The 26418-nt window shown below is 42.2% G+C and overlaps 1 protein-coding gene across 2 annotated transcripts in view; it reads right to left on the bottom strand.

Moving 5' to 3' along the window:
- Positions 1-24949, bottom strand: part of NDUFV2 (NADH:ubiquinone oxidoreductase core subunit V2) — a 43533-nt gene extending 18584 nt beyond the window's left edge. Inside the window, exons 1-2 of one of the 2 annotated variants that reach the window (XR_013345170.1) lie at positions 24792-24949; positions 22932-22997 (exon numbers count right to left, since the gene is read on the bottom strand). Coding sequence is in view for 1 of the 2 variants with exons in the window: in XM_077810432.1 (XP_077666558.1) it covers positions 22932-22997; positions 24792-24842 (117 nt within the window). In the remaining variant the exon portion in view is untranslated. The remainder of the gene's footprint in view (positions 1-22931; positions 22998-24791) is intronic. The other variant, XM_077810432.1, reaches the window with a different exon arrangement.
- Between the last annotated feature and the right edge of the window lie 1469 nt (positions 24950-26418).

Genomic DNA, 26418 nt, shown 5'->3' with positions numbered 1-26418 from the left:
ACCAATGCTCCCAGGTCTTTCTCGTCTGTCTCTTCCAACTGATATGTCCCCAGCTTACAACAAAAAGATTTTTTTTAGTCCTTAAATGCATGACCTTGCACTTTATACTATTAAATTTCATCCCATTTCCACTGCTCCAGTTTTCAAGGTTGTCCAAATTTCCTTGTCCGATACTCTGATCCTCCTCTATATTGGCAATATTTCCCAACTTTGTTGTCATCCACAAATTTTATTAGCACACACTCACTTTTTGTTCCAAGGTCATTAAGGAAAACGTTAAAGAAGATCAGTCCCAAGACCAATCCTTGAGGAACTCCATAATAACCTCCCTCCAATCTTACAGTTCACATTCCAGCATGAGCAGTTAGAGTCTCCCCTTTAACCAGTTCCTTACCCACCTTTCAACTCTCACATTAATCCCCATCTTCTCCAATTTAACCAATAATTTCCCACACTGAACTGTAACAAATGCTTTACTGAAATCCAGGTAGATTAGATCTACTGCATTTCCCTTGTCTAAAATAGTATCAGTTATCTTCTCAAAGTAAGATCAGGTTGGTCTGGCACGATCTACCTTTTATAAAACCCAATTTTATCCCAATTAGTGTTAAACTCTATGTCCTTAACTACTCTTTCAAAATTTGTTTTAAGACCTTGCATACAATTGAGGTCAAACCAATGGACCTGCACTTTCCTGGATCACTTCCCCGCACCCCCCCTTTCTTAAATATAGGTGCTATATTTGCAATTTTCCAAACACAGGGTACAACCCACCAAGTTTACAGATACATTAAAAACCCTTGCTATTGCACTTGCAAATTCATGTACCAGTTCCTTTAATATTCTTGTATGGAGAGTATCTGGGAACCCCTACATATGGTCCCATTAAATCTGTTTTTAAAGAAAAATTAAGGATACTTTAATACGGTATTCTCATATCTATAAACACTAAACTATCTAATATTTCAGATGAGTCTACAAGCATTTAAAATCTCACCTTGAATTTTAACTCTTACATGTCAGAAGTTGGGACTCTAATATTAAATGTTAGGCCAGCAACTATGAAAATTTGTATTAGCAAGTAAAGGAAAAATATATACCTGCACAATACTTTCTTTTTACTGTAGACAGGATCTAATTCGGTTTCCGAACTAAGAGATTCTGTGACAACAGTAAGGTCTGATCCATGAATCCTGGCTTTTAATCTTACCTGGTAAAAGCATAGAACAATACTATACTCTTTATAGCATTTATTAAAAGGCATCTGATCAGGATACATTACCCTACACTACATAGTTTCAATAATAAATAACCTGATTTGACAAAAAAATTTCAAATAAGAAAATTTCACAGTATTCCTGCAAATTCCTAAATCACTCTTAGAAACTTATCAGAAATTAATAATGCTACATTTAGTCTTTAATCTCAAAATGGATGTCAGATGGAATACAAAGTATTCTAATGTCTGAAAGCATACATTTATTACACCATTATTCCATTTGCAACTTTATGTCCAAATTGATCCTACTTGCCCTGATTAAAATAAAAAGGTATGAGCCTATTTTCAGTTTCTCTCAGACATAAAATTAAAAATTCCCCTCTGAAGGTGCTTCCTCTTTTTGTAACTTTTATTTTATTTTATTTCTTCTCTATAAATCTGGCAAAACTTCTGGATTTAGAAGGTTTATCACTAAGGCCCTGATTCTGCTCCTGACTATGTGGGTAGATCCCTGTACCCATGCAGAGCCCCATTAAAATCAGTGGAACTCAGCAAGGGCACAGGGTTCAGATGACATATAAACTGCAGCACTGGTACCTAAAGAAATACTTCTCTATTTTTAAACAGGAAAACCTATCACACTGGATCATTTCAAGACATTAGGATGGGCATTTTAAAAAATAAAATCATCTGGGCATTTTCGAGTGAACTGTAAAGACTTTTAAAAATTGAAGTAAATTGCCTTTTAAACAAAACAGACCATCCTTCATTTTAAATCATCTGAATTAAAATTATGAATTTTGAGCTCTGAAAAATCAGTCCAAGTAGTAACAGGTCAACCTGAAGAAGAGCTCTATGTAAGCACTAAAGTTTGTCTCTCATCAACAGAAGTTGGTCCAATAAAAGATGTTACCACTCCCACCTTGTTTCTATTTTTCCTTATTTTTTTTATATATATATATATATATTATAAAAAATAAACAATAGTGCGGAGTTGTAGGCTTGGAGCACTAAGCAATCTGAAATATGCACAGTTGCAGACTACTAGTTCAGGTCCATTTGGCCACCAGGGTGGATAAAAATCAATCAATTTAAAAAAAATTAAAAATTCGAATTTTTTTTATTTAACTCTGATATTTTTGATAAAATGCTTTTTGAGGAAAAAACCTACCTAAAGATAGTTTTAATTAAGATACATGATAGCCCAAAGATATCTCATCATAGAATAGGGATTATAAATTCTTATTCTGTAGTATGAGACAATATATTAATGTAATGTTTAAGAAAAGTTTTGTAAATGAGTTCCAATAGTTCATGGATTAGGAACCCAATCTTCTGGGCTTCCACGGGCTCCTGTATAGATTTAAGTTAATCTTTCTATATACCCAATGGGACTCAGTGCTCAGTCTAGAAGATACCATCAGAGATGCTTAGTTTTGCAGTTCTCAAACTGTGGATGTGTCTCCCCAGAGGTAACACGCTTGTTAACAGCAAAGATGTTTTTAAATGGATGGATGGATGATGAGAAATAACAGACCTCAACGCTATTGTCCCTCTGCAAAGTTGTGTACAGAGTCAATCCCTTACCTCTAAAAGTGCAAAGTTTCAGAAAGTTCAATGAACAGAAGATTGCTGGGGACCGAATAGATCTGGACAAGGAGAAGAAGTCTAGAGATAAATGTGAGAAGGGAGGGACAGGCAGCAGAAACAAAAGTGAAACCGGTTGAGCAGCATATTTGAGAAGTCTTGGTCTTTCTGAGTGTAGCCTTCATTGATTTGAGATCTACCATACCCAGTGGTGAGCTGGAACCAGTTGTTAAATTTAACATATAACAATTGTTCCGCGAGGGACAACCGGTTCCAAAAGGCCTTCCAAATGTAACTGGCCAAAAGTGGCGCCTTAGGCGCCGACTCCATGGGTGCTCCAGCCATGGAGCAACAAGGGGAAAATCTGGTGGGTACAGAGCACCCACCAGCAGTTCCCCAGCCCCAGCTCGCCTCTGCTTCCTCCCCTGAACACGCTGCCCCGCTCTGCTTCTGTGTCCCCCCCCCACCCCGGCTTCCCGCAAATCAGCTGTTCATACAGAAAGCTGGGGCGGGCTGAGAAGCAGGCGGCTGCTTCCTCCTCAGGTGGCGGAGATGAGCTGGGGTAGGGGGGCACGAGGAGAGCTGCCCGCACCGCAGCAGGTAACCGCTCCCGTCCCAGCTCACCTCCGCCACCCTCAGCTTGAGCAGGAAACCGCCGCCTGCTTCTCAGCCCTCCCCGGCTTCCTGCCGAACAGCTGATTTGCGGGAAGCCGGGGGGGGGGGGGGCTGAGAGGAGTAGAGAAGTGGGGCAGAGGAGGTGAGCTGGGGCCGGGCATGGGGCAGAGAGCTGCCAGTGGGTGCTCTGCATCCACCAAATTTTCCCCGTGGGTGCTCCAGCCCCGGAGTACCCACGGAGTCAGCGCCTAAGGCGCCACTTTTGATGTGATCAGTGGGGGAGCAGCTGCTCCCCCTGCTCCCCCCCCCAGCTATGATTTCCCGCCCCTAGAAGCCAGAGGGACCTGCCGGATGCTTCCTGGGAGCTGCGCCAAGTAAGCACCTCTAGGACTCCCCACCTCACCCCCCGGCAGGTGCCTCTGGCTCTTAGGGGTTCGGTGGGCACCCACTATGGTGTCCCACGAGACCCTCCTGCCCGGTTCTGGGGGCCAACAGGGGAGTGGGGTGGATGGGGCAGGGATCCTGGGGGGGGCGGGGGGGAGGCGGCGGCATCAAGGAATGCAGGGGGGTTGGATGGGGCAGGAGTCCCGGGGGACGGGATTGGGCAACGACCCCCTCGTGGGGTGAGGAGGGAACCCGTTGTTAAGATTTTGGCAGCTCATCACTGACCACACCATTCTCTCACTAGAAGGGAAAACCTACAATGGGAGCAGGCTGTAAGAGAGACCCAGTTTGGGAATGTTTTAATCAAGTTCCTCTACCTGTAGGAGAGACAGGCATGCGTGCAAAATGCAAACAGTGCCACAAAGAAATGCAAGGCCTGGTTGCCTGAATGAAACATCATCATTTCTCAGGAGGAAGCTTATGAAAGAAACATGAAGGATCTTCAGGTTGGTAAAGTTTTTTATTTTATGCTTCTTTCTTAAAGACTGCCTATCTTCCTTCTGGACTATTCTTGCATTCTCATGTTTGAGCAAAAAAATATAGTTGTTACTCTATGGTACTATCATTTGAGATGCAGTTGTGATAAAAAAAATAGCTGAAATAGGCAGATCTTCCTTTTACAATTTCACCTTTAAAGTAGTACTGAGCGTCAGTGAATGCAATGAGTAATACTAAATGAGCAGTATGGTAATAAACAACTAACTGCATTGACTTATTTTGTTTAGGAGAATCTATCCTCAAACTTCAGGATTCTGAAGACTATCCACCTTCAGATCACCATCATTTTCTATAGTTTCAGAATTATCTGCCAACGATAGTGTTTCAGTCACATCATGTATGTCACATAGCCACAGTATATCACTTGTAGCAAAAAGGAAAAAAAATTTCCATCATCCAGAAACAACCATAGATACATTTGTTATAAGAACCAGCAGATTACAAAAAGAGGTAATTGATGAAAAAATCTCCTAGTTTATGCAACAAACTCTTCTTTCGGTATGACTGAGAACCCACACTTCATTAACATGGTTCAGTCATAAAGACCAGGACACAGTCCATACAACAGAGCAGATGTCGCAGGCAAATTGCTGGATAAAGTGTATGAAAGAAATTGAGTAGTGTGCAAAAGGTCTAGAGGGTAAAATTGTTAACCTGAGTCTTGATGGGTGGAGTAATGTCCACAATGATCCTGTTGTGATTGTCTGACAACAGAAGAAAGGAATGTCTTATTTACAGAAACAATTGGTACATTAGGAAATGCGCACACAGCAGAATACTTACAAGTAGCAGCAAGAAAAGCTATAACATACTGTGGGGAAAAAATTCAAATGTCTAGTACGCAGCTTGGTCACAGACAATGCCGCAAATGTATCCAAGATGAGAAGAACTTATTTAGAAGAGAGTCCCAAGCTAATAACATATGGTTGCAGTGCTCATTTGATGCACCTCCTAGCCAAAGACTTCAGTGTTCCAGAAATAAAGGCTAATGTTATTGAAATTGCAAAATACTTCCATAACAACCACTTTGCAGCAGCTGCTCTGAAAAAAGTGGGAGGAACCAAGCTACCTCTCCCACAAGACGTGCGATGGAACTCAGTAGCGGACTGTTTTGAGCACTATATCAAGAACTGATGACAGTTTGTGAACAAAAACATGAAAAAACAGATGGCACTGTCACAGCCAAACATTGGGGTTAAGAGAAATGTTGAACACATGCTGAGTACCCTGAAGCCTATTTCTGTAGTCTTGAACAAAACACAGGGAAATAGCTGTTTTATTGCTGATGCTGTTGAAATTTGGAAGGAACTGAGTGAGAGCTTAAAAAGAGAACTATGCAATGACAGAGTTAAATTACAAGCATTAAAAAAACGAACAGGACAAGCACCATCTCCAGATCATTTTCTCGCAATTATTCTCAATACTCAGTACCAGGGTCAAACCTGAACCGCTGAAGAAGAGGAGCTGGTTAGGACATGGACGTCCAGCAATCATCCCTCCATAATGTCAACTATAATAAACTTCAGAGCTAAGGGTGAACCATTCAAGAAATATATGTTTGCTGATGATGGTTAAAGAAAGTCACACCAGCCATATAAATAAGAAGAAAACAAAGAAAGAAGTGGGGCCGCTAAACACTGAGGATGGAGTGGAGGTTAAGGATAATCTAGGCATGGCCCAATATCTAAACAAATACTTTGCCTCAGTCTTTAATGAGGAGCTTAGGGATAATGGTAGGATGACAAATAGGAAGGAGGATATGGAGGTAGATATTACCACATCCGAGGTAGAAGCCAAACTTGAACAGCTTAATGGGACTAAATTGGGGGGGGGCGCAGATAATCTTCATCCAAGAATATTAAAGGAACTGGCACAAGAAATTGCAAGCCCATTAGCAAAAATTTTTTAATGAATCTATAAACTCAGGGGTTGTACCATATGTCTGGAGAATTGCTAACATAGTTCCTATTTTTAAGAAAGGGAAAAAAAAGTGATCTGGGCAATTACAGGCCTGTTAGTTTGACATCTGTACTATGCAAGGTCTTGGAAAAAAATCTGAAGGAGAAAGTAGTTAAGGACACTGAGGTCAATGGTAATTGGGACAAAATACAAGATGATTTTACAAAAGGTAGATCATGCCAAACCAACCTGATCTTCTTTGAGAAGGTAACAGATTTTTTTAGACAAAGGAAATGCAGTGGATCTAATTTACCTCGATTTCAGTAAGGCAATTGATACTGTTTCACATAGGGAATTATTAGTTAAATTGGAAAAGATTGGGATCTATATGAAAATAGAAAGGTGGATAAGGAACTGGTAAAACGGGAGACTACAATGGGTCACACTGAAAGGTGACCTGTCAGCTGGAAGGAGGTTACTAGTGGAGTTCCTCAGGGATCGGTTTTGAAACCAATCTTTTTATTACTGACCTTGGCATAAAAAGCAGGAATGTGATAATAAAGTTTGCGGATAACACAAAGCTGGAAGGTATTGCCAATTCAAAGAAAGACCAGGATATCATACAGGAAGATCTGGATGACCTTGCAAACTGGAGTAACAGTAATAGGATGAAATTTAATAGTGAAAAGTGCAAGGTCATGCCTTTAAGGATTAATAACAAGAATTTTTGTTATAAACTGGGGACGCATCACTTGGCAGTAACAGAGAAGGACCTTGAAATATTGGTTGATCACAGGACGATGATGAGCCGCCAATGCGATATGGCCATGAGAAAAAGCTAATGTGGTCTTGGGATGCATCAGACGAGGTATTTCCAGTAGAGATAAGGAGGTGTTAGTACCATTATACAAGGCACTGGTGAGACCTCATCTGGAATACTGTGTGCAGTTCTAGTCTCCCATTTTTAAGAAAGATGAATTCAAACTGGAACAGGTACAGAGAAAGGCTACTAGGATGATCTGAGGAATGGAAAACCTGTTTTATGAAAGGAGACTCCAACAGCTTCTCTTGTTTAGCCTAACCAAAAGAAAGCTGAGGGGAGAGATGATTGCTCTCTATAAATATATCAGAGGGGTAAATACCACAGAGAGAGAAGAATTATTTAAGCTCAGTACCAATGTGGACACAAGAACAAATCAATATGAACTGGCGATCAGGAAGTTTAGACTTGAAATTAGATGAAGGTTTTTAACCATCAGAGGAGTGAAGTTCTGGAACAGCCCTCCAAGGGAAGCAGTGGGGACAAAAGACATATCTGGCTTCAAGACTAAGCTTGATAAGTTTATGGAAGAGATAGGATATGATGGGATAGCCTAATTTTGGCAATTAATTGATCATCAACTATTAGCGGTAGATATGCCCAATTGCCTGTGACGGGATGTCAGATGGGGTGGGATCTGAGTTACTACAGAGAATTCTTTCCTGGGTGTCCGGCTAGTGAGTCTTGCCCACATGCTCAGGGTTTAGCTGACTTCCATATTTGGGGTTTGGAAGGAATTTTCCTCCAGGGCAGATTGGCACAGGCCCTGGGGGTTTTTTGCCTTCCTCTGCAGCGTGGGGCATGGGTTACTTGCTGGAGGATTCTCTGCACCTTGAAGTCTTTAAGCCACGATTTGAGGACTTCAGTAGCTCAGACATAGGTTAGAGGTTTGTTACAGGAGTGGGTGGGTGAGATTCTGTGGCCTGCGTTGTGCAGGAGGTCAGACTAGATGATCATAATGGTCCCTTCTCACCTTAAAGTCTATTATTCTATTACTTAAGCATTTGTATTCAGAGACTGTTGAAGTGATAATCTCACTTTTAATCTTTAATCTTCTACCGATATAGAAAGAATATTTTCTTCCTTTGGACTAATTCATTCCAAATTGAGAAATCGTTTGGGACCTGAAAAAGCAGGAAAGCTTGTTTTTCTTTTCCAGATTATGAACAAACAGGAAGGCTGGCTGACAGTCTATTTAATTTTTTTTTTTTTTTAATATATTTCATTTAATTATTTTAGTTAACAAAACAAACCTGAATTTAAAAAACCTCAATGTTTAACTAAATTCCAAAATTCATATGCTTGTTTTTAAAAATATTATATGTTTGCTGTTGAATAAAAAAATCCAGAATGCATAACGTTGCTGTTTTAGTTAAATAAAACAATTTAAATGTCTGTCTGGTGATGTTCTCCTCCTAATACAGCATGGCAAGAAAATCCTCCAAATATTAACGATTAACCTGTTGGCGATATTTATGAAGTCACTGGGAGGTGAACTCTTTCCCTCAGCTACCTTTGGTAAATGAACTATCCAATCATTCATTTTCTGAGATAGCTGTAAAACTAAATTTGACAAGTTTTCAAAATAAATCACTTTAAAAATGTATAGTGTGTACCGCCTAAAAATGAAATTTACATCTGAGTTGTGAAGAATATATATTAAGGTTATAACAACCAACAAGAATGCACTTTTATGTAGAAATCCACGATTAAATAGAGTCTTCCTGTCTAGTGATTTAAATCAAATCCACCCTGACCCCGAACAAGGGGTGGTAGCTTTATCGCCGATAAAGCACTGTCTATACTCGCACTTTTCAATGCTAAAACTTTTGTTGCTCAGGCTCCCCCCACACACACCCCTGAACAGCTAAAGTTTTAGCGCTGAAAGTGCAGCGTAGACACAGCCTAAGACCATGATTTTTAGTCTCTAGCAAAGATATGAATGTAAGCTCCCAGGCTTGTCTTTTGAAAGTGTTGTGCAGGTTTCCTTTGAGGAGGAGAACTGATAGGTCAGATACAAAGTGATGGGTCTGAGAAAAGGATTTGCCCACAGGTGATACGGTGTTTTTGTTTTTATCATTTTCCAGTGCAAGTTCATATGAAAGCACAGTGATTGTCAGGGCTCACCCACATAGTTGTTATTGGGGCATTTAGTGAACTGGATTAGGTACACCACATATGATAGACGTGTAGAACCCATTACTCTTAGAAGCTTTGTTGTGGGGTGGTGTTTATCATTGTAGCAGAGGAGATAGGTCTGCAGGTTTGTTCTGGCAGGGTATGGTGCTGCTTTGAGTTGCTGTGTCCTGCTCTGTGGGAAGCTTGCTTCTGATGAGCTTAGAAAGGTTGGGGGGTTGTTTGAATGCCAGAAGAGGGGGTTCAGAAAAGATCTCTTTCAGGATGGGGAACTCATCGAGTATGAATTATAGTCTGATGATACCCCATAGGGGTTCCAGTGTGCGGTGATAGTTTACAACTAGGGGTATGTGATCCAAGGGGATTCTATTTCTGTATTGAAGCAGCTTCTCTTTGGGCATTTGGGTGGCTCGTTCTGTGATGTGACCTACTTCTCTGGTGGAATGTCCTTGTTTGGTGAATGTGTGTTAAGTTAAGGTGTATAACCCTTAGGATAACCTAAGGATAAGTGTGTTAAGGTATACATCCCAGACTTTCCCCTCAGAGAATATTCTGTGGCATGAGAGTGCCTAACTGTAGATAACAGATTTCTTAGTGTGTTTGGGGAGTTTACTGGATCTGTGAAGGTAGGTGTGGTGATCTATGCATTTCTTGTATATAGTTGTCCATAAGGTTCCACTATTGAACCCAATGCAGCCCTCAAGCCAAAAAGCTTGCCTGCCCCTGATGTAGAAGGTCCCTGGTGTGGGTTTGTTGGGGAGGAGTTAGTAGAGGTTCTCTTGGAGTCGTTTAGGACAGATTTGATGATTTCCTTAAATTCCTGTGTAAATTGCAGTGTGGGATCTTCACTGATTCCTTTCAGTAAGTTGTATCAGAATTGTCCGAGTTTCTAACAGACCAAACTCCAATTTAGCTACTTCGAAGGTTTCACATAGGGCTGTCAAGCGATTAAAAAAATTAATCACAATTAATCATGATGTTAAATAATGGAATACCATTTATTTAAATATTTCTGGATGTTTTCTACATTTTCAAATATATTGATTTCAATTACAACACATTACAATGCGTATGGTGCTCATTTTTATTACAAATATTTGTACTGTAAAAAAAAACAAAAATAGTATTTTTCAATTCACCTAATACAAGTACTGTAGCACAAACCTTTTTCTATAAAAGTTGAACTTTAATGTAGAATTATGTACAAAAAATAAGTGCATTCAAAAATAAAACCAACAACGTAAAACTTTAAAGCCTGCAAGTCCACTCAGTCCTACTTGTTCAGCCAATTGCTCAGACAAACAAATCTGTTTACATTTGCAGGAGATCATGCTTCCTGCTTCTTATTTAAAATGTCACCTGAAAGTTAGAACAGGCATTCTCACAGCATTGTTGTAGCTGGCGTCGCAAGATATTTACATTCCAGATGAGCTAAAGCAGTGGTCTCCAACCTTCTTATGTACAAGATCACTTTTTGAATTTAAGTGCAACCCAGGATCTAACCTGCCCCTTCCCCGAGGTCCCATCCGAAACACTCCATCCCCCTGCCCCCCCATCACTCGCTCTCCCCTACCCTCACTCATTTTCACTGGGCTGGGGCAGGGAGTTGAGGTTTGGAAGGGTATGTGGGCTCTGAGCTTGGGCCAAGGGGTTTGGAGTGTGGAAGGGGGCTGCAGGCTGAGCCTGGGGCAAGGGGTTCAGGTGCAGGAGAGGGTGTGGGGTGCGAGCTCTGGGAGGTACTTTGGGTGCAGGAGGGGACTCCGAGCTGGGGCAGGAGTGCAGGAGGGGCTACAGAGTAGTGGTTCCAGCAGGGGGCTCAGGGCTGGGGTTCGGGCTCCTGCCAGGTGGCACTTACCTTGGGCAGCTCCCAGTCGGTGGCACAGTGGGGCTAAGGCAGGCTCCCCGCCTGCCCCGCACCACACCACTCCCAAAAGCAGCCAATACGCCCCAGCGGCCCCTTGGGGGTGGGGGGGAAAGAGGGGAGAGAAGACCTTGGCTCCACACGCTGCTCCTGCCTGCACATGCTGCCCCCGTAGCTCCCACTGGCCGCAGTTCCCCATTCCTGGCAAATGGGAGTTGCAGGGGCGGTGCTTCCAGGCAGGAGCAGCACATGGAGACCCCTGCTCCCCACCCACCCCACCCCCCGATGCTGTGAGGGTGTGGGGCTGAGGCAGGCAGAGAGCTTGCCTTAGCCCCGCTGGACTTTTAGCAACCGGAGATTGCAATCGACTGGCAGAGGCTCCAGGATTGGGCGATCTACAGGTTGGTGACCACTGCACTGAAGATTCATAGGTCCCTTCATGCTTCAACCACTATTCCAGAGGACATGCGTCCATGCTGACGACAGGTTCTGCTCGATAACGATCCAAAGCAGAGCAGACTGATGCATGTTCATTTTCATCATCATGAGTCAGACGCCACCAGCAGACGGTTTATTGTCTTTTTTGGTGGTTCGGGTTCTGTAGTTTCCGCATCAGAGTGTCGCTCTTTTAAGACTTTGAAAGCATGCTCCACACCTCATCCCTTTCAGATTTTGGAAAGGGCCTCTGATTCTTAAACCTTGGGTCAAGTGCTGTAGCTATCTTTAGAAATCTCACACTGGTACCTTCTTTGCGTTTTGTCAAATCTACAGTGTAAATGTTCTTAAAATGAACAATATGTGCTGGGTCATCATCCAAGACTGCTATAACATGAAATATATGGTATAATACAGGTAAAGCAGAGCAGAAGACCTACAATTCTCTTCCAAGGAGTTCGGTCACAAATTTAATATATATATATATTTTTTAAATGAACATCAGCAGCTTGGAAGCATGTTCTCTGGAATGGTGGCTGAAGCATGAACAGGAATATGAATGTTTAGCATATCTGGCATGTAAATACCTTGCATGCCGGCTACAAAAGTGCCATGCAAATGCTGATTTTCACTTTCAGGTGACATTGTAAATAAGAAGCAGGCAGCATTATCTCTAGGGTCCTACCAAATTCATGGCCTTGAAAAACACGTCACGGACCAAGAAATCTGGTCTCCCTCTGTGAAATCTGATATTTTGTGGGCTTTTCCCTATACTATACAGATTTCCTGGAGGAGACCAATGTCTCTCAAACTGGAGGGTCCTGACCCAAAAGGGAGTCGCGGGGGGGGCGGTCACAAGGTTATTTTAGGAAGTCACAGGATTGCCACCAATGTTCCCTCTAATTTTTTCGATTCCATGTGCAGAATACACTTTTATGTGCACCGAGGTAAGTGTGGATGTGCACTACCAGTAGAAACAAAAAACCTAGATATAATATATATATTTTTTTAAAAGTTACCAAAGGGATAATTACTCCATCTAGGACAGGTTAGGCATTTTAGAACTCACAACTCAAAGAATTAAATTTAAGTGTAAGAGAAATAAAAATTATGAAATGCACAGACTAGTCAAAACACTAAAATAACACACTTTGAAAGAAGACAATTACAGAGAATATATGTGCATTGAATGAAGTAACACCACCACCACCACCACAAGTATAAGTGTGTGAGTGTGAGAGAGACTGTGCTGGCTGCTGGAGAAATTTCTGAGACGCACTGTGCGTTGTCTCTTTAAGGCACTCACTGAAAGCTCTCCTGCTCTGTCCTGACTGAGCCCTGTCTCCGCTGCCCCTGCTCTACAGAGATGGGGTACATGGGCGGTGGGGGGGCGCAGAAAGAGACACACTGTGAGTTGGCTGCTGGGGAAGCCTCAGAGACAGCGAGTTTCTTTTTCTTAAAAAAAAAAAAAAAAAAAAAAAAAAAACAAAGACTCTCACCGCCCAGAGGCTGGAGTCTTCAGACCTCAGGACAGCAGCAGCAGCGACTTCTGAGCCAGAGAGCTCTGTGCTCTGCAGAGATGGGGTACAGGGGCAGGGGAAACGCTGACATCAGCATCCTCCTCCCCCACTCTGCACAGCCAGCAGGAGGGTCCCAGGAACAGCTGCAGGAGCAACGTGGCTGCAAAGTAGCGGGGGGGAGGGGCACCTGAACACATGCTGCTAGATGCGACACAGCTGTGTGTCACTTGCCTTACTTCTGCACCACTCCTGGCAGTGGCTCTGCCTTCAGAGCTGGGCTCCCCACCCAGCAGCTACTCCTCTACAGCTGCCCAGCTCTGAAGGCAGCACCGCCACCAGTAGCAGAGCAGAAATAAGGGTAGTAATACCGCAACACCATCCCCAATAACCTTGTGACACCCCCCCCCCAAATCCTTTTTGGGCCAGGACCCCTACAATTACAACACCGTTAAATTGACCAAAATAGACCATGAATTTGGTAGGGCCCTAATTATCTCCCATAAATGGGAACAAACCTGTTTCTCTTTGCAATTGGCTGAACAAGAAGCAGGACTTAGTGGACTTGTAGGCTCTGAAGTTTTACATTGTTTTATTTTTGAGTGCAGTTTATATAACAAAAACAAAAAAAATTTACATTTGTAAGTTGCACTTTCACGATAAAGAGAGTGCACTACAGTACTTGTATGAAGTGAACTGAAAAGTACTCTTGTTTAGCATTTTTACAGTGCAAATATTTGTAATCAAAAATAATATAAAGTGAGCACTGTACACTTTGTATTCTGTGTTGTAATTGAAACCAATATATTTGAAAATGTAGAAAAGGATCCAAAATATTTAATAAATTTCAATTGGCACTATTGTTCAAGAGCGCAATTAAATCTGCCATTAATCAAAATTAATTTTTTAAATCATGATTAATTTTTTCAGTTAATCATGTGAGTTAACTGCGATTAAAATTGACAGCTTTAGTTTTGCATTTTCTGGTGTTTGTGAGGAGACAGACTTAGGTTCTTGTTCCAACAAGATTAATATGAATGTTTTGGTTAGTGCTATATTGTTTTTTCCAGAACACTGACTGGTCTCTTTGAGAGCTTCTCATCGAGTATCAGGAGCGGTTTCTTTCTTGTTTTGTTGAAATATACATTTGATTTCAGAGATAGGGAAATGACTAAAAGGGTAATTCACCACACATCTGAAAGACCCATTTATGTTTCACATAATGCTCTCTGATCTTCTCTTCACTTAGAGCCTGATCCAAAACCTACTGAAGTCAGGGGTGTCTTTCGATTGACATCACTGGGCTTTGAATCAGTCCTTGAAGGCTACCTTGGAAGATTAAGATCTGGATTTATGGTCTGTTGAAATCCCACCCATAATAGCGAGCAAATTTAGAAGTGGGGCCATCTGGACACCAGTGTGCAGGAAACAGGAACTGGCAGCATGTAGTGGCATGTAACCGGGTAAGACTGAGTTTTTCCTCCCATATATGAATTCATATCCAGAATATCCCAACAGAACCAGCCATCCCCATGGGAGTACCACATTACACATACTCAGACCCACAACTGATTTAGCCATTTTACAGTGTCTCCTTGCATAGTTTGTAGTCTCCTTATTTAAACACATGTCCACAGAAAAATTACTTTTGCTAAATACCATGGAGACTACTTCCCCATTCAAAGTGCTACATATATAAATGCTAAAATTAACAAAACTAATGCTCTCGAAGTGCACGTTAATAGTATGTGCTCCTACTTCAATTCCAAATTATGTAACCCCCAACTGGAATATACTTATTTGTTGTAAATTCTATTTTCAACTCGGCAGGACATAGCATAATATATGCACTACTGTAACAGAGAATTTTCGTGAATTTGGGAAATTCCATCTTTGGATTTTAAGATTAGATGTCAAATACACAGAAAAATAAGAGAAGCTATAAATGACAGTAGATTTCCGCTGGTCTGTGTAAAGATTTGGAGGGTGGGGGGGAGGGCCAAGGTTACACACTAGAATACCAAAGGAAAATTACCTGAAGAGAAAGAATCGACTTTGTACAAGCATATGGATGGGCTCTGAGTTACCGAAAGAGGATCCTTTTATTGTTCTTGGAAGCTTCTTCACATAGCAATCTTCTGTCATTTCTAACAGGCACACCAAACATATGCCACACATCCTGGATCTATTTCTAGATCTTTGTTTTTCCTCCTAAAATTTCAGTTCTTTCATCTGTGTTTTATTTAGGATTTTAGCCTGCTGTTTGCTTGCTTTGTTTGCCTGTTGTGCTTCTCTGACTCAGTTATCCTTGTTAATATGTTCTTAATTTCTGTTTGCAAAAAAAAGTAAGATTGATTTATAAAACCTCCATCTCTATCTGGATTACAGCTGTTATTTCTTATGTATCTGTCTGCTTGAAGAATCTCAAGTGTGGGGTAGGGGGGAAATAATAAATGAGGATTGTTATCTTCTGCCACAATCTCAGCACAGTTCTGTGCTGCAGAGCTCTGAGTGGTTACATTAGAAGCTATACAGCAAGTTAAAGCTAAAAATTTCCATTTGGTGGCTTCTTAGCGCACACGCCTATTTATGTTTGAGTGACTAAAAGGAAGAGTTTGTGTAGAGTTTGAGGGAATTTTCACCAAGATCTTGTAGAGTTCCAGTCACACAGCTGTGCAGGATCGGTTTCTCTCATGGTCTCTAATCTCTTCTATTAGATAGAAATTAACATCTGTCTTGGACGTACACTAGCTCATTTTATCCCTGAACAATAAAGGCTCATTTATGCCTTTTCCTAGGCGGAGAATACTGGAGAGCAAGAGTAGATTCAATCGCTGAAGCATCAGTGCCTGGAGGCAATTATGCCTAAGTGCTGGAGGGAGTATATTAGGAAGTGCCCCTTGCTACACTTGTTGAACAAGTGCAGCCAGAGTTTCTTGAGTACAGCTATGCAGGTGTGTGGGCAGGGCAGGGTCATGCTTCACCCAGACACATCCTTTCTGTTTGTGTAATCAGTTCCACTGTTTCCTCTGTATACCCAGTGTGACATTCTGTACCTCAAAATAGCACCCTGGAACTCCCATATTCACCACCGTGGTACAATTATGAATTGTTTTGTACAATGCATGCCTTGTGATGTACCATTTAAGAAGTCTTGATCTGTTGAAAATTACTATCTTGTTGAATTGTATGTACTATCATTGTATGTGAAGTTATGAAGTATTGTTATGTTTGTTACTGAAATATGTCGTAAGTGGGAAATGCCCACAACAAGCCTTTCAGTGGCAACAAAGGAGCAACTAACACGGACAAGACAGATTTACATCAGGACCAGCCAGACATGTGTTGATGGCCCATCAAGAAGAATCCACTCTCCCAGAGACTCCTCAGAGAGTGCACATATGGGCTACCTAACTGCCATGTCACAGCAAGGATCTTAGAGAGTTTTGCACCCCAGACTACTTTTTAGCCCATTTTAAAAAAAGGAGTATGTTTTAAGTTGGTCATGTCCCTTTTAAGTTCTCAAAATGGTTCTGCAGGCCAAGGAATGCAAATAAAGCACTTTCTTTCATCATATACACACTGCATGTGTATATTGCCCACTGACATGCCAGCCAAGCGAGAAGGGCTTTAGACTAGGTTCAAAAGAGGCAGGTAACAAAAGCCCCAGGTAGGTATAAAAAAAGGTGACCTCAATATTGAGTCAGATATTAAGAGAGGGGAATAGAAAATTACAATTGGCTCTTAGGAGCAACAAGATAGAAAATGACAGGTTTCAGAGTAACAGCCGTGTTAGTCTGTATTCGCAAAAAGAAAAGGAGTACTTGTGGCACCTTAGAGGTTAACCAATTTATTTGAGCATAAGCTTCCGTGAGCTACAGCTCACTTCATCGGATGCATACTGTGGAAAGTGTAGAAGATCTTTTTATACACACAAAGCATGACAAAATACCTCCCCCCACCCCACTCTCCTGCTGGTAATAGCTTATCTAAAGTTATCACTCTCCTTACAATGTGTATGATAATCAAGGTGGTCCATTTCCAGCACAAATCCAGTGTTTAACAAGAATGTCTGAGGAGGGTGGGGGGTAGAAAAAAACAAAATGGTGGGGGAAATCTGCTCTATATTTCAGACATCTACACACAAATGCATGGAGTACAGGGAATAAACAGGAAGAACTGGATGTATTAGTCCTTTAGCTAAATTATGACTAAACTGCCATCACGGAGCCCTAATGGGATAAATCTCATGATTGCATGATTGGTATAAAAGGGTATAACTTTACTCAGGAAGGACTGGCAGGGGAAAAAACTGAGAAGGCGTTATATTATACATCAAGATTACGTACACTTGTTCTAGAGTCCAAAAGAAGATGAGAGGCAGACTAACTGAGTATGCCTAGACGAAAACTAAAATGGGGGTGAAATGCACCACAGGAAATGTTGAAGACTGCAAGGTTACCAGGCCAGAAAAGGCGCTTATACTTGGGTTCCTGGCAGGACCCAGAGAGAATCCTTGCCAAGAGCAAGATGACATCATTCAGATTAAATTTAGTGAGCATACAGAAGTTTCACCAAAAGTCAATGGCACTGGACGCATCATCTTGTTAGTGGATACAGTGTTTGAAATGAACCGTACTACTGGACAGTGGACCCAACTCAAGTAGTACAAAACTATACCTGATGTTTCCTAAAAGATTCAGTAGCAACAAACTGTGGACCAAATCAAGCATAGAATCAGGTAGCATATATAGTGTGTCTCAGCTGTTCAAAATGGCATTCATGTGTCAGTTTCTTTACTTTCCAGAACACAAATTGTGGCTATCCAAACTAACTGGGTTTAGGTGACTGCAACAAGAAGATGGTGCCAAACTGACAAAGATCTTTTTAAAAAAAAATAAAATAAAAATAAGGGGAAAAGAGTTAACATTTGTTCTGTGATTCAATATGCCAGAAATAAAGACTACAACTGAAAGTTTGCTTCCCAGGTTGGGAGCAGTTTAATTGCAAGCACCAGGGGGAAAAGGACAGTTATAGAATCACAGTTTACCATTAAAAAAAAAGACATAGATTTTATTGCAGAAATATTTACATTGACTATATGGGTTTAGTTTAAATATGGACACTTGCACACTACAATATTTGCAGTTATTCCTGTAATTTGATTTCAGTAAATCTAACTACTGCAGGTGGTAGATGTCCAGCATTTAATAGCATCCACACTATATTTAGCCTGTCTTTGCCAGGGTCACAGGGAGATCTGAGAAGCTTTGTTAACTCTACTGTACTGTTGGGGGAAAAAAAAAGAAAAACAAACACAAAGAAAAGCAAACTATCCCGACACAAAAGAAAGGTAGAAACACTAGTAAGAGGAGCTCTTTAATGACTTGAAAATCAAAAAGGAGTCACTACAAAAAAACAGCACAAGTATACAGGGACAAAATCAGAAGGCTAAAGCACAGAATGAGTTACAACTAAAAGGGACAAAAAAGGCAATAAGAAGAAGAGGTTCTGTAAATACATTAGAAGCTAGAGAAAGATGAAGGAAAGTGTAGACCCTCTATTTATCAGGGAAGGAAAGCTAATAATGGACAACTCAAAAAGGCTGACATGTTTAATGCCTATTTTGTTTCAGGCCTCACTAAAAAGGTTAATTGTAATCACATACCTACCACAATATTAACATTAACAATAAGGGGGAAAAGGAAAACAAGCCAAAATATGGAAAGAACAGGTTAAAGAATATTTAGATAAGTTAGATGTATTCAAATCAGCAGCACCTGATGAAGTGTACCCTCAGGTATTTAAGGAACTAGCTAAAACTATCAGAACTGTTAGCAATTATCTTTGAGAACTCATGAAGGACCAGTGAGATCCCAGAGGACTGGAAAAGGGCAAACATGGTACCTATCTTTAAAAAGTGGGGGGAAAGAGGATCCAGGGAATTATGGATCAGTAAGCCTAACTTTGATACCTGGAAAGATACTGGCAATCAATTTGTAAGCACCTAGAGGATAACAGGGTTATAAGAAATAGCCAACGGGAAGCAGCGCAGGCCAAGGGATGTGCTGGCTGCTCTTCCTCCAGTCCCCATTGGCCTGGAGCAATTAACCGCGGCCTGTAGAAGCCACGATCAGCTGAACCTGCAGACGCGGCAGGTAAACAAACCGGCCCGGCCCACCAGGGGCTTTCCCTGAACAAGCGGCGGCATTAGTTTGAGAACCACTTGTCTAGATGAAATTACAAAAAAATGGTTGAAAGACTGTACTCAAAGAGTAATTATCAGTGGTTCACTGTTACACTGGGACATAACCCCATGGGATTCTCAGGGGTCAATTCTGGGTCCAATACTATTCAGTTGTTTCATTAACAACTCGGTAAAGGAGTGGAGAGTATGCTTATAAAATCTGTGGATGACACTAAGCTCAGAGGGATTGCAAACATCTTGGAAAACAAGATTCAAATTCAAAACAACTTTGACAAATTGGAGAATTGGTCTGAAATGAACAAGATGAAATTCAATAGACAAGTCCTCAGTACTTCACTCAGGAAGGGAAAAAAAAAAAAAAAAATCTACAAAATGGGGAATAACTCCTAGCTGGTTGCACTGCTGAAAACAATCTGAGAGTCATAATCACAAATTAAAAATGAATCAACAATGAGATGCCATTGAGAAAAAGCTAATATTCTGGGGTGTATTAACATGAATGTCATATGTGAGTCACAGGAGATAACTGTCTCACTCTATTTGGCACTAATGATGCCTCAGCCAGAGTACAGTGTCCAATTCTGGGCACCACACTTCTGGAAAGATGGGGACAAATTGCAGAGTCTCTAAAAGCAACTAGAACAATGCAAGGTTTAGAAAACCTGACCTATGAGGAATGGCTAAAAATCTGTGCATGTTTAGTCTTGAGAAAAGACGACTGAGGTGGGACCGTCTTCAAATATGTTAAGGACTGTTTATAAAAAGGATCGTGATGAACTGCTCTCCATGTCCACTGAAGATAGGACAAGTAGTAATGGGCTTAATCTGCAGCAAAGGAGATTGAGGTTAGAGATTAGGGAAAAATACTAAACATAAGGATAGTTAAGCACTAGAATAGGCTTCGAAGGGAGGTTGGGGAATCCCCAGCGTTGAATGTTTTTAAAACAGGTTAGACAAACACCTATCAAGGATGGTCTAGATCTACTTGGTCCTGCCTCCACACAGGGAGGCTGGACAGGACGACCTCTGAAGTTCCCTTCCAACCCTACATTTCTGTGATTCTAGGTACTTGGAATGTGACAACAAGTACAATATAAGCAAGAAAAATCTAAACAAACATACAGGTGAAAAGAGAAAGCAAACCATTTACACTGAAACTGGCATCAAAACAGATCAACCACACTGGAAGGAAAGTTAGTGTTGCTACACAGTAAATCCCCTTCAGCTCCAAGCAGGCTTTATTGACCTTCAACACCACAAAGCAAATGGCAAGAAAGAAAATTGAGACTAGTGATACTCCAAGAACATGATTACTTAAAATTTGTATGGTTTTCTCTGTACAAACCAGGCAGCCAATAAGACATCCACTTTCTGATAGTATTAAAACACCCGATATTGATTAAAGAACTCAAAAAAGTTTAACCTCAAACCAGTCAGAGCAATTGACCAATTATCTATTACAGACGTTCTCAAATTGTGGTCCACGGACCACAAGTGGTCCACGAGCTTCATTCAGCTGGTCCGCGGACAGTTCCCTCTAAGATGCGCACCTGGGCGGCCACACACGAGAGAATAAAGGGCCACTCACATAATTGTGAAACTGCACAGGCATGGCTCCATGAATTAGGTGCCTGCACGCTGGAGAAGATGCACATGTAAGGTGAGGTGGTGGCCTTGGGGAAATAAAGGGAAGGTAAGAGGGGGTGGTGGGTTGAAAAGAGAGGGTGGGGGGAATTTGGGACATGCAGGGCTGCAACGACCAGAGAAAGAGGCGACTTTCTCCAGCTCCAGGGCTACAGCTGCCGGGGAAAGATGCCCCTCCTTCCCAGCCCCAGCTCAGGGGCTGCGGCGGAGACAGGCCATATCCATTGCATTAGAAAGGTAAGACTACTGATATTAAAATATGAGTTGTGTGCTTTTATTTGTACAACAAAAAACCATTAATTATTAAGGTTTTTATTTTTTTAATACAGTGCTTTTATCCAAAGCGCTTTACAATAGTTAGCTAGCAGTACAAACAACATTTGGAACGATCATTAAGCAGTCCGCCGAGACCCTCAGCAATTTTCAAGTGGTCCATGAAAAAAAAGTTTGACAACCACTGATCTAGTAGATATGCTCCCAATTTGTCCTTAAATACCCCATCAGTGATTTTCAATCTTTTTTCCATTTGCAGACCTCTAAAAAATTTCAAATGGAGATACAGACCTCTTTGGAAATCTTATACATAGTCTGCAGACCCTCAGGGGTCCATAGGTTGAAAACCACTGCTCTATGTTAATTAATGCCTGAAAGTTATAGCTAAAAAAGCCATTGCATAACTGAAGCAAACAAGTAGATAAAACTGTATTCAAAATTCAAAGCTACTGTGAAGAAAAAGGAGCATTAAAGGACAGCAAATATCAAACAACTAATAAAACACAGTACCCCAGGTTGCTATAAATTAAATTCAAATGGTGAAATAGGCCTTGAGGATGACTTTTTTTGTTAAATTCTCCAAGCCTATTGGCTCCACTCCATAAGCCTTAGCATCCATGAAATTGTCCTCAGAACCTACCATGTGTGCCAGGAAACGGGGGAGCTTGTAGCTAGTTTTGGCAGCTTACCTCCCTGGCTTCCCAGGCCTTCAGCTGCTGACCTGTTCTTGAGGATGCCCAGCCTGATAGCCTAGCCTCTCCCCTCCCCCTCTTTGGAGATCAGCTCTCACTCCCTAAGTCTCCAACCCCTTCCTGCCTCACTTCATGGAAAAGTGCAGAGGGCATGAACTGTAATCCAATTAACTCTCCCTTAAGGGAAAAGCGGCAGAGGAAGAGAACTGCAGGGAAACCAAACAATATTTTGGGTGCCTGTCTGCAGCAAAAGGTGAAGTCTGTGGCAGAAGTGCTGAATTCCACTGCATCTTGAAAAAAAATGCCAGTTGTGCAGCTACGTAACTACAGAGTTCACAAGGCCATGAATGACAGGAATAGGACAGATCACACCTCTCACAGTAGTTCTCTTCAGATTCAGGCAGATGTCATTGATTCGTGTACCCCAGTTCACATTTTAGAATCTTGCAACTATAATTACAACTATTTATATTTGTGTTGCATTTGCAACTAAAGTCCCCAGTCATGGATCAGGGCCTTATTGTACTGGGAACCACACAAACATGGGCTAGAAACATTTTTAAAATTGAAGGTCAAATTCTGGAGCTCAGCTCAGTGGCAAAGTGAATTCTGTGGCAAATTCGGTAGTAGTGGAATCAATGACTACACAGGGCCATGCATAAAACCTTCCCTCTCAAGGAAATCCTAATGTTCAGAGCAAAATTAACTATTCTCCAAAACCTCTTTAGAAAATAGCTGAATTGTTTTTGTTTAAAACTTTAACAGTGAAAGTTTGGTAAAGTTATAACCAAATGAAAACAGAGGCTTATGAAGTCAAGCATTAAGTAACCTCATTTAAGGATTTAAAAAGCTGTGGCCTCTTATATAAGACAGGGAAGGGGGGGGGGGTGATTAGAGATTTTCACACACACCCCAGAGCAGGGAGCTCTACTGAAAAATAAGTTTCCTTTTAAGTTTCTACTAAGGTCTGGAAAAACAATTTTTGCCAATCAAAAGTGAATAAAAACCATACTTCACCCAACCCACAACATAAATGAATGAATGAATAAATTTAAGTTTTCAGTATCTAGAAAAATTTCTTACCAGAAACAAGGCTCCTCCACCTCCACTGCGCACAGCTGTTTTATGCAAGTAGCGGATCTGTCTCACCTTTAAACAACATTTTTGAAGTATTAAAAACTATAGGTAAAATTTAAGTGCTTAATTGCCATACACTGCTTTCAGTAACAGTTTGATTTCTATACCAATCATAATAAAACACAACCAAAAGACAGAGTGGTTTATTATTTGACAAGGCAAAGTGGAGAATATTAAAGACCTCTCCTGGTATCAGGAGTATCTTTGTATATTTAACACACCCTGGTCACTGCAGATTAAATTAGAAAGTAAACCCTGCCATCTTGAAGCCAGAATTTTACATAACTTAATATCCTCTCCTCATATGTAAGCATATATCAAACAATGTACTAAATAATTTACTGCCGCAACACATACTTTATAAATACATGTCAGCCATGTATGTTTTTAAATGTATGCATAAACTACTGTTTCAAATCTAATGCATTTAGGGAAGTCTGGAAGTCCCAGTAGGTGCCTATCCACATCTTTAGGCACCAAAGTATCTTTGTAAATCTGGCCCTGTCCAAAAGATGAGGAGTACTTATGGCACCTTAGAGACTAACAAATTTATTTGAGCATAAGCTTTCGTGAGCTACAGCTCCCTTCATTGGATGCATTCAGTGCACATCCGATAAAAAGTACTCCTTTTCTTTTTGCGAATACAGACTAAACACGGCTGCTACTCTGAAACCTGTCCAAAAGATGTGTATCTTTTTCAAAAAATGAAACCTCTAAGTATCAGAGTTAGAAGTGTTAGATTAGACCTTATTTTTAATCTAACTCTTTGATTGGTACGAGAGAGACCATAGTAAGGGAATTAGAAGGATTATTAACCTATGTTTAGTCTTAGTTACAAGAGAAATGCATTGTTAGCAGCAATACTGGAAATCTATTTTTCCGAGTAGAAAAAGACCTCTTATTTTCCGAACTTTAGTCCTAATAACCCAAGACACATATCAAGTATTCATTTCCTTAAAACTAGCCTTTTCCAGTTTGAAAGTAGAGACATGAACTTTATATCTCACTGATCTTAAATAAACATATAGGTAGACATAAATTTGGCAATATCAAGTCTGCTAAAGATCAGAGAGAGAGAGAGAACAAAAGAGATACATCTCCCAGGTGTATGTCATGAGGGGCTAAAAAAAGACTACACACTACCCCTCGTTTTTATAGAAAATTTTGGTGTGTATGGAGCTATTTATTTATGGAGCCAGATAAACAGTATTCTGCCTCAAGGAATATATAAACCATAAACACAAATACAATACACAAAAGAAAAACAAATCAACCAACAATCACTGTGGTTAGACTGGTTTCAGAGTAGCAGCCGTGTTAGTCTGTATTCGCAAAAAGAAAAGGAGGACTTGTGGCACCTTAGAGACTAACCATTTTTTTTTGAGCATGAGCTTTCGTGAGCTACAGCTCACTTCATCGGATGCTGTAGCTCACGAACGCTTATGCTTAATTGGTTAGTCTCTAAGGTGCCACAAGTCCTCCTGTTCTTTTTGTGGTTAGACTGTATCACACATGACAGAAATCATAACTAAGAAGTGTGCGCACAGCCCCATGCACCCCTCCTCCTCCTCCTCCATACCCCCCGAGCCCCTCCTCTCCTGACTTTACTGGGGGCGGATTTCCCCCCTTTCTGCGGCGGGGGGGGGTGACATGGGCCGGGCTCCCGGGGAGCTGAAGGCCGCTGTGCCCTTGCCGGCTGCCTCGGGCCTGTCCCTACCAAGGAAGCCGTCTCTCGCCGCGGCGCCTGGAAGAACCCGGGGCGGGGGAGGAGGGCGGGAGCAGCACCTCGGTCGCGAGTTTCCTTACCGAGTGCGCGGCGGCGGCACCGGCAGCGCGAACAGGAGCAGCGAGAAACATGGCGCCGGCCCTGCAGGCCGCAGCCCCGCTCACTGCAGCCGCCACTCGGAGCCCGCGCACCTCCTCCCCTTACCGCTCCCTCCCACCGTGCCGCCGGCGTCGGCGTCGGCGTCAGCGCGGGAGCGCGCACGCCTCACGTTCGGGGGCCGCGCGCTGTTGCCGGCCGGGCCGGGCCGGGCCGGGCCGGAAGAGGGAGGAAGGAGCGCGCGCTCCACCACAGCCTCGTGCGCGCGCCGGCCCCTGTCTCCAAGGGTTGGGTGGGAGCGAGGCGTGAGGGCAGCCGCCGGGGCTCAGGAGCTGTATTAACCCTCGGCGGTACCTCAGGCCCCGCGCACGGGGTTGCTGGGCGACTCGCCGGCGCTGCTCTGGCGCCAGGCACCGTGCGCCCCGGACCCAGCCCTGTACCACAAGCATTGCCCACGGGGTGGGGAGCAAGGGCAAAACACCTGTTTGTTCCCCTGCACTGGCACCTCTGCTGCCAATGAAAAAGATCCCCAAATCTCATTATTGTTAAACGAATCTTATTATTTTATGGGGGGCAGTGCTTAATTTGTGCCAGGGCAGATTCCCAGCACCTCTAGCCCTGGCAGTTCATGATAGCCCCAGCACCTCTGGGCTTGCCAGGTCAGTTTATGAAAGATTTAAAAAAAATTGCTTGAGCCATGGCACCTCTTTCATTACAAATTAAGCACTGGCGGGGCCGGGGGAAGGGGATGCTCTTGTTTTTTGAAGGTTGGCAGTACTGCAGCAGCAGCACCCACAATCTTGCAATCTACACATACAAGAAGAGACCACATTTGATCAGTGATCATTAGGGTGACCACTTGCATTTCCCGATTGCCAGACATTCTGGGACTGACGTGGCCCCCAGCCGGTCCTGGCGTGGCATCGCACTCACTGTGCATGCCAGGTCACACTGCGCCGAGGAACCATTCTGAAGACGGTAATGCCCCACCACCACTCTCATGCCAGCAGAGGTAAAGTGGCATACTCTTCAAAATGGTGTCCCCCATCTGATACCAGACAAAAGCACGTCCAATTTTGTTTCAGTCCTGGACTGGGGACAAACCATCCAAAAAAAGGCCTGTCAGATTTAAAACCAGGCAAGTGTCCTCCCTAGTCACAGTGCTCTCAGAGAGCTACACAAATATAGTTAAAATAAGGGGGGTGCTCTCCTGTCCCTGCTGTCCTATCAGTGGCAGATCCATGGTGGAAAATGAGCACACTCAGGGCTGATACTAGCTGCCAGATTGTAAATGGGATGTGCTGCTGGCATCTCCACCCCATTTGTAAGGACAGAGCTACAAAAGTGCATGCAAACTCTTCAGAAGAGGGATGTGTTTACTGAAGCAATTAAGAGGTTTGAATTTTCCTAAAGTTGTGCACATCCCCTGCAAAATGCAGAGAAAATTCCACAATGTAATGCCCTTTTATATCCAGCTGTCCCTCCAACAGCAAAAAGTTCTCCTGTCAAAGCCCAGAAATATTAAACAGGGCACAAAGGAGAACACTTTTATTAGCAATCTTGGTAACAATTCCTTGCCACAGCATGGATAGCACAGTGAACCTGAACCTC

The sequence above is a fragment of the Eretmochelys imbricata genome, chromosome 2 (assembly GCF_965152235.1).
Source record: "Eretmochelys imbricata isolate rEreImb1 chromosome 2, rEreImb1.hap1, whole genome shotgun sequence".
NCBI lineage: Eukaryota > Metazoa > Chordata > Testudines > Cheloniidae > Eretmochelys > Eretmochelys imbricata.
Note: the sequence above shows the minus strand (reverse complement) of the source record. Positions and strands in the feature narration are given on the sequence as shown.